The sequence below is a fragment of the Rhododendron vialii genome, chromosome 13a (assembly GCF_030253575.1).
Source record: "Rhododendron vialii isolate Sample 1 chromosome 13a, ASM3025357v1".
Classification (NCBI taxonomy): domain Eukaryota; kingdom Viridiplantae; phylum Streptophyta; class Magnoliopsida; order Ericales; family Ericaceae; genus Rhododendron; species Rhododendron vialii.
The window spans coordinates 10,483,093-10,492,658 of record NC_080569.1 but is presented as its reverse complement, the minus strand read 5'-3'; the positions used below and the strand labels follow the sequence as shown (position 1 = coordinate 10,492,658).

At 37.9% G+C, this 9,566-nt stretch overlaps 1 protein-coding gene across 1 annotated transcript; it reads left to right on the top strand.

Annotated features, from left to right (window-relative positions):
- Positions 1–3,108: 3,108 nt before the first annotated feature.
- LOC131314859 (fasciclin-like arabinogalactan protein 12) lies at positions 3,109–4,191 on the top strand. Its single transcript, XM_058343758.1, has one exon. The coding sequence runs from the start codon at positions 3,177–3,179 to the stop codon at positions 3,951–3,953; it is 777 nt and encodes a 258-aa protein (XP_058199741.1). The 5' UTR covers positions 3,109–3,176; the 3' UTR covers positions 3,954–4,191.
- Positions 4,192–9,566: the final 5,375 nt, after the last annotated feature.

The window sequence follows — 9,566 nt, the reverse complement described above, 5'->3', positions numbered from 1 at the left end:
AAATGAATTCGGAGATTAATAAAATTCTTTTGCTTACAAAAAAAAAAAAATTTGGAGGGGTTCAAATCCAAAGTTTTGACTTTCGTTCGAGTCTTGCCCGTGGACAAATTCCATCGTCGTAAGGGGTGGTCTTCTTTCGCTGAATGGATTCTGTGATCGAACGCCATTAAACAAAATTTCTCAATATATGAGAGAGGCATTCTAAAATAAAAAAATTGTGAGCACCCAAACTTTGGATAATGACTGCAACATGAGTAGCCTAGTTCCACTTAATTTTACCTAAAAGTTAACGTTTTGTCTTTATTTGAATTTTTTTTACGTTCGTTAATTTTGTGTCATTTTTTGTGGATTTTTTTATTCATCTTGACGAATCGAAAAAGTTAAATATTTTTACTTTTACCTAATTATTTTAGAAAATAACAACTTTTAAGTAAAAAATATATAAAAAAAAGTTGACTTATTTGCTTAAAAGTGGTTACTTCCTAAAATAATTGGGTAAAAGTAATAAAAAATTTCTAATTCGTCTCGTCGAAACGAATCAATAATCCACAAAATCTGACACAAACCAACAAACGTGAAATTTTTTTTAATAAAGACAACGTAACTTCTAAAAAAAAGTAAAGTGAAACTAGACCGAGAAAAAAAGAGAGCACTAGACGGCACTGCCGGCTTTGGGCTAAGGCCCAAGAGGCGTGGGCCTTAAGCCCCCAAAAAATGTCAAAAAATAGGCCTCTACCTATTTTTAAGACCTACTAGTATATATGTGTTGTTTTAGGGCCCAATTTTAAAGCCAAGAAGACATTTTATACTTAAGCCCCAATGGCTCAGAAAAATGAAACACAGAATGCAGGAATAAACAAAAGAAAAAAAACAAAAAAGAGGAGTAAAAGATCGCGCCAAAAATCTCTGGGGCCCTTCAAAATTATTTAGTGTGGTAGATATATGGATGCATCTTTTTTCCCCTTAAATGCTACTACTCCGGTAGTTCTTATTGCAAACAAATATTATATCCAATGCAAACAAATACTATATCCAAATCAAAATTATTCAATGTGATCGACTTATTATTATTATTTTCGTTTACAATTATTAAGGGCCTCACTTTTGAAGATCGTTTTAGGCCTCCAAAATTTCAGAGCCGGCCCTGCTAGACGAAGTATGGACCCCATTCACCCCGGGAAATTAAGATCAAGGCTTCGTGGTACTATTTCGTTTTCCTTAAATTTGTGGCAAACTAGCTGTATTCTGAGATGTGTAAAAAAAAGTGTGAAGGCAAAGCAATCATAGCTAGCCGGTATTTGATCTGATCGCACCCACTTGAGATCTGTCCCGTTTTTTCCTGCCTTCCCAAGCAATCTATCAGCTGGAACAGTACCATTCCTCTCTCTAATGATTTACTGTTAGAGCGGCAAATCCCAACAATGTTATAGGAGTAGTACACTAGTAATTATACTCTCTCCTTTCGATCATTCTCTTCTTTCCTTTCGATTTTCGCTTGGTCGGCAGGGTCAGGGCCTTTCTCGTTGGGCATGCGCATCTGATTCAAAAGTCCTTTTCTAATTAAATTAGGGGTGAATATGGTCCGAATTGGTTCAGTTTTATAGTAAATCAAGAACTAGATTAATACCTACGGATTATAAATTTGGAGAACCAAACCAATCTACAAAAATATAGAACCAAACCAATCCAAACTATTAAAATACGGTTCGGTTTCGGTTTTAAACCGTGGTTTACTTTGAACTAAGCTATCATCTTCAAAAAAATATTTAAAGTACTTAACATTATGAAGATAAATTAAAAGAAAACTTATATTAAAACCAATTCCATTTAAATTACCAAAACACACCAACATCAACCGACTAATTAAGAATAAAATACCAACAACTGCCTCAAGTCTTAAACTAAGAAAATGAAATACTGGTAAGTCACTAAAATGAACTAACTAAAAATACCAACTACTAAATATCTTAAGATAATTTAACCAAATAAAAAGCCAAAGATAATTCCTGAATTGAAATGAGGCAGCAAAAGAGTAGTAGCATGATAGCAACCAACTCCTGATGATCATATCATTATCTTAGAAGGGAATGAAAACTCAATATTGCGGTGAATTTAATAGGATCAATAAATTAGGAAAGTATTTGACCAAGGATCCCATATGTATGTATGTATTATACGGTTCGGATTGGATCATATTAGAACCATAACCACAAACGTGAATCCATAAATTAAACCATATAACGCGGTTTCTAATTTTTTTTAATCATGACAAAACCATATTACTAAAAAAGCAAACCAAACCTTTAAGTTTGGATTGATTTGGACTGGATTTGTGGTTTGATGGATTTTTTGTTCACCCCTAAATTAAACCCCTTTCCCGTTCAGTTGCTTGAAAGATAGAAAGAACTTTGTAAATGAGATTGAGTTCTGCGAATATGCATAAACCAAAAGAAAAACATATAGACCAATGGAAATAAAGAATTCAAATTTGATTCAAATTCAAAATTTATAACCGGGCATGAAATATTAAAAGCGAAATCACATTAAAAAAAAATAAAAGTATGATATTAAGCGCATTAGTGTGGAACTCATTATTTTAACTCTAGAGTCTTCTTTTTAGTTGGAAAAGGCCTCTGGAGTCTTTTGATATCGATCTCTTATTTTGTAGAAATTTTCTACTCGATAATCAAAAAAAAAAAGAAGCTCAATTATGACTAATAGGTTAGATCTATTGATCGGGTTGTACGAGTCATGAATACAACCGTAAATTTAATCTGAATTCAATTCAAGATAAATCACGTTGACCTTAGACACATAATCTTTCAAAATGTTTTACGCTCTCGCTTTAAATTCTCGTATTGCGCTCGCGCTTTCAATTCTCGCACTATGAATTTTAGTAGAATAAGATATATTTCAAAGACGTTTTCATACTCGTTCTCCCATCACTACTCATGCACGCGAGTCACAGACACATACCCGATAAGTTTCTCAAACCTAAAAATTGCAAACTCACCAACTTGCTATTGATGATCAGGATACTAATAAGGATTCTAACTAAAATAGGTCCATCTCACCTAACAACTAAACACCACACTCTCTCTCTCTCTCTCTCTCCATAAAACCCCTGCTCTCCATTCCCTCAATTTTCATTCCGAGCCACCATAGTCCATGCAACCATGAGCAACCTCATCTTCTCCCTCTCACTCCTCCTACTTTCTCTCCTCCAATGCACCACCACCCTAGCCCAGTCCCCGGCATCCCCACCGGTCCCCCAGCCATCCCCACCAGTCCCCACGGCATCCCCACCGGTCCCTTCTGGCCCCCCAAACATAACCAAAATCCTCGAAAAAGCCAGCCAGTACACCGTCTTCCTCCGCCTCCTGGCCACCACTCAAGTTGCCAACCAAATCAATAGCCAACTCAACGACTCCAGCAATGAAATGACCATATTTGCCCCCTCCGACAGCGCCTTCTCCAGCCTCCAGGCCGGCACCCTCAACTCCCTCTCCGATCAGGAAAAGAGCGAGTTGGTCCAGTTCCACATGATCCCCACATTCCTCTCCATTTCCCAGTTCCAGACCGTCAGCAACCCGTTGAGGACCCAAGCCGGCGACACCAGGGCCTGGAAATTCCCTCTTAACGTCACCACTTCCGGCAGCCAGGTGAACATAACCACCGGCATCGATAACACGACGGTGAGCAGCACGATTTATACGGATAACCAGCTCGCCGTTTATCAGGTGGATAAGGTGCTCCTTCCCTGGAGTATATTCGGGCCTCAACCGCCGGCTGAGGCGCCGGCGCCGGTAACGCCGAAGAAGAAGAAGGCGACGGCAGCCGACGCTCCGAACAATGCGGATACTTCTGGTGCGGGGAGTGCGTTCGTGGATGTAAACGTAATGGTGCTGGTGATGTCCGTTGTGATTGCTGTTTGTGCGGGATTTGTATCGTGACGATGAACGGTGGTGATTGAGCTAAGTGGAGGGTGGGGTCCATTCCTCCAGAGTCTGGTTGTATATTGAGGCTTCTCTTTTCTTTTCTTTTCTTTTTTTTCTTTTCTTTTTTTTACCACTATTTGGTTATTGTTTCCTTTCTTTTGGGTGTAATTTTTTTTTTCCTCTTCTTTCCAATTGTTGTTGGTGAACTTGATGATCTTGGTTTTACCTCATAAAGTTTTTTTTTTGAACCAAACTCAGATTTTTTTTTTTTACCACTATTTGGTTATTGTTTCCTTTCTTTTGGGTGTAATTTTTTTTCCCCTCTTCTTTCCAATTGTTTTGGGTGAGTTTGATGGTCCTGGTTTTACCTCATAAATTTTTTTTTTAACCAAACTCAGAAATTTTGATTACTCAAAATCGCCCAAAGGGCAACAAATCTCAAACCGAAACCCATAGATGAAAAAAACCCACGATAATCGGATTATCCATGTAGTAATACAAAAGGGAAATGATATCGGCACTCCAAAAATTAATGCAGGCACTCCAAAATCAGTGTAACTCCAAAGCCACTTTCCTTTGTTTTTTGGAGTGCCTGCATCAATTTTTGGAGTGCCAATATCATTTCCCATACAAAAACCTACACAATGAGTGAAACAATACCCATAGAGGGTCAAGAAAGTTCTATGCAAGGAACAAAGGTCTCCATTAAAGGAGATAAACAACAAAAAACAGAAAATAAAAAATGGAAAAATAAACCTCCGGTCATTAGAGATGTCGCCTCGAATCGGCGGCTTATTTGCCGAAGGATGCGCCAAACCACACCAAAACTTTGAGATGTCAACAGATAAAGCCCTCCTGAAGTTTGGATCAGAGTCGAGGGAGGTGGATTTGGGGAGGGGGGGCAGGGTTTGTAGAGATTTTTATTTTTATTTTTTTTGATCGGCAAAATTTTTATTAAAAAACGGGAAGAGGGAAAAGGGGATTTCAACCAAAAGTTGAAAAATACACCAAATGAGCCGAAGTCCAACCGCCTGAGATCTAACATGAGAGCCCTAAAAATAATCAAGCAAGCACAACCCGAAACCCAAATAAACATATCAACCCAAACAAAATCAAACGGGCCCAGAAAGGACATGTTCGGCAGAACCAAACACACAAATCCTAACTACACTTCCTAACCGCCGCTGCACAAAACATTGGAGACATCACCGTCTGGACCAACATCACCACCCAACCAACCTCGCCGTTAAGCAGATCCAACCACTCGCAGAAGTAGCGACCAGCTGCAGGAAGAACCCCAACGGACCCATCAAGATAAAGCAACTGGCCTACGACGAGAGAGAGGAAACATAGAGAAGGCCGTGGGAAAAGATAACTGCCGCTATAAACAACCACCTCTCCACGAACACCCCAGCCACCATTACCACGGTTGAAAACAAAATCTAGAACCACCACCACCAAGTCAACCCCTCGTTCGATCTGTAACTTTGAGCGGTCGCCGGCCGAAAACAACACACAAAGACGACCAGAAAATGCACACCATCGGGATCGCATACTCCACGAATTTAGACGTCTTAAATCATACCCTCATTTAGCGCACATAAAAGAATCATACACCCTTGTGGCGTCTAATGTCCGAAATTAAGGGAATTTGTAAACCTTCCATTACACAAGCTTAAATTACCAAAGTGGTTGAATGTCATAATTAACTAGGTTTTCAATAAAGTTTTGATTAATTGATTGCGTTTAAGAGCGACTTGTGCATGAACCATGGACTTCCAAACCTACAGTGGGCGAGGCCTAATTGAAAGGGATTGATAGTAACGCATGGATTGAAATTGAGATTGACAGTATAGAAAGATTGATACTGAAATCGGTAGTTTCGTTGTAGATATGTGAAAGTTATCGATCTACTCCGTATTACGCAAAATACTTTGGCGACTATAGTCTATAAACATCATTAGCAACGTAGTTACTATATATATGTACTAACGTTTGAGGCCATTCAAAAACGTTCGAGGCCTATACAGTTCCTCTTTCTCAGTGGTCTGTATATGGTTTTTTTTCGATGTACCATTTGTCGAGTTTTAATAAAATCTTTTTGCCTATCAAAAAAAAACGTTCGAGGCCATTCATCATTCATCCTCCGAGCATCAAACAATAACTTCATTCACACAAAAAATCCTATATTTATCTCTTATTCAACAACAGAACCAAATTAACAAATTTAAATTTAATGCCATATACAAAAAACCAAAACTATTAGAAGGAAATAAACAATACATCTTTTTTTTCTCGGCAAAATTTGCTAGTTGTAAATAGTACTCCTATACGATTATACATATTTAGGTACAATCTGTTCTAATATATCTGTTCTAATATATAAAGGGAGAACACCTTTTTGGTGTCTCCTCCTTTTGTCATGTATTTTTTTTCTTCATAAGTGTCCTTTTAAACACAAAACAAAACAGTTAATTGTGAGGATATTTTAGACATTTAAACACAAAAAAAACCAACCTAAAACAGTTATTATTCCTTCACTTCCTATTTTTTTCTTAAAAAAAAAAACCCTTCCCATCCACGACCGACGACCAGCGCCTTCTCCCCCTCTCACGCTACCTTCCACACACACACACTCTCTCTCTCTCTCCTCAACCGCCCCACCCGCATGTCTCTCTCTCTCAACCGCTCCCACACCCTTGACCTATTCATGCGTTGAAAACTTGAACGGCTTTGGAGTTGTGTGTTTTGTACACCTTTTTCTCCTACCCCCGTCGTTTTGTCATTCCTTGAGAGAGAGAGAGTCGTCCAACGAAGTTGCAAGCATCTGAAGACGTCCTTCGTCGTCGTGATTGTCGGCTAAGCCGCGGTAAGGTCTTTAATCTGTAAGTAAGCGCATTGGAAATTTTAGCAAATAAATTGCTCTGTTTGCTGCTTTCATTAATCTGTTTTGTTTAACTGATGAATCTGTTTAGTCCTTTAATTCCGTATTTCCAATTTGTTCCGACTGAAAGCAAAAGGTAGTGGAAACCTAAATTTACTCGGCCGATTGATAGCTTTTCTTTGACCGGGCGAAGAAGACGACCGGGGGAAGGAACGGGTACGGGCGAAGCTGACCAACATTTTCTCGACGGGGTTCGTGGTTTAGATGGCGGACGGGGAGCGGGAGAAGAAGTATAAGCAGGTTTGTTTCAGTTCTTTTTTTTTTATTTTAAGCCTTTGAGGTTAATTTCCGAAAAATAGCACTCAAAATAATTACGATAGAGGCCGGGGCACACATGTGCATGTTGAATTTCGATAAGTTTTGCGCGATTAACTTCTGATTTTTGTGTGCAATTTATCAAAATTCGACTTGCATACACAGAGTATACCTGGCATGGTCTTAAATTGGAAATTCAAACATCAACACGGATCTTAAATTAAAAATTGAAAATATATATAATTATTTATTATTAAGGAATTTGCTCCCAAGGTGCATGGTCGTTCTTTTTTGTGTGATCGAATTCATAATAGTACTGTTGATCGAATTCATAATTGAAATTAACATATATATTACGATCTATTTGGTATCTTTCGGCTCTGTTATTTACATAATTGATTACTGTTGTAAAATAATATGGTGTTTGTGCTTTTAACGGTTGCATTGTTTGGAGAGTGGAAGTGATAGAAGAGGCCCAATAGAAGAGAAGGGAATAAGGTTAATAACAGTGTTTTAAATATTTAGAATATCAAAATTCCATGTCTCTTTTTGTTTGTTTCTGATCGTAAGTTATCACCTGCCAGCATCTTCCTGAGATGGAACACAAGTAGTATTACAATTACACCACACATTTTTTATTTTTTTTTGGGGAAAATATGCCTTGGATGGCTATCAGAGAATGCTATTGTGGAGTTATTTGAGATGGAGTTTGATTAGGAACTTTTGTATAGGTGGAATCTGGTGTTTGATAACTTTTTAGTTGTCTCTGTGGGAGAAATACATATAGGTACGTAGTTTGTTGCTGTTGTGTTCTTGCTGTTGTATGCTTCAGTTTATATGGTCAAAGGCATTCAACTTATTTTCTCAAGAAATGTTGAGCAATATTTCGTTGATATCCGATTTGGTGCTTTGGTACAGGTTAATGACATTCACCAAGCAGATGCATGCAAAGTAACTCCGGCTAAATTATGTGGTTCTAACGAAGTCGTGCCACTTCATTTTCGAAAGGTTGTGAGTCCATTTTTCTATTTATATTCATCAATGAATTTCCTTTTTTCTTTCATTTTTTTGAAGCTTACAACAAACCTATCTATTTTGAGAAATTGAAATTGCTTATATTCATCAATATGCAGATGATTACTTTTATGAGTCTCGATTCAAATTTCTAGACTCATATCAGTGTTAAAAATTCTCTAAGTTTTAAGACACCATTTTATCCTAGAAAATTTTCATATTCTTTTTATGTGTGTGTGAAAATTGACGAATTCTCATATTCTGTTACTCATCATTTCTGTTGAATAGCTTACGGCCACCTTTTAAACTCTATCCAATCACTCTCATTGAGGGGGCTGCTCACAATATTATTTTTTTAACCAATATTTTCGCCTATTCAATTATTAAATGGAAACTCGAAGGCAAGGAGAAATTGCACAACAAAGACAAAGAGCAACCACAAAGGGTAAGGAAAACAAGCAGCCAAGTGGTTCCAATGGAAATGAAAAAAAACAAAGTATGATGCTTATAACTTCTATTTTCTTTCCCTTTCACATTTTAAAGACTAGAGTCCGGGGCACGCGCGATACGTGTGCAAGTCTTATTTTCATAACGTTTTTGTAAAAATGCTTCCCATTTATTATTTGATCAAATTTTCACAAATGTTGTAAAAATCCGAGTTGCACACACATCGCGCGTGCCCCGGCCTCTAGTAAAAATGAAGGCAAGTTAATTAGGAGAGTACAATATTTTGCTAAGGGTTATTGTTTTTGCATGTGAACATGACCAAACCGATTATATATCGTGACCTCCAATATTTTGCTCGATGTAAATTTTGCTCCAAAGCTTTCAGACTTTGGGTTGGCAAAGCAATGTCCCACAGACATCCTCACGTCATCACCGATGTTAGGGGCACATTTGGCTACTTTGCGCTTGAGTATGTCACCACTCACAAGCTAACTATAAAGTCCGATATTTTCAGCTTCAGGGTGGTTCTTCTTGACCTCTTTACTAGAAGGAGAGCTGTAGACCACAGAAACATTGATAATTACATATTCAATTGGGTAAGTAATGTAAGTAAGTTTGATGATTATGTTACAAATAATTAGAATCTATAACACAGTCTTGATCTCTACTGTATTAGTATATGTGCAGGCAAGACGGCTGCTTAAAAAGAAGAAGATGCTGAAAATGGCTGACCCGTGTCTCTACGTCAATTTCCACCGAAAGATTCATCAAGGCCGCCATCAAAGTGGCGGAGAAATGCATCAATGAGAATCCTAGCTAGCAATTGTCATAATATGTGCATTAATTGGAATAGTGACCCGTGCAGAATATACTCGTAGATGAGAAGACATTGAGTCAAATCTGAAGAGTAACCAATTAGTTTAACGATATTACGATCGTTTGCCCCACTCAAAGTCCTTTAATTCAGC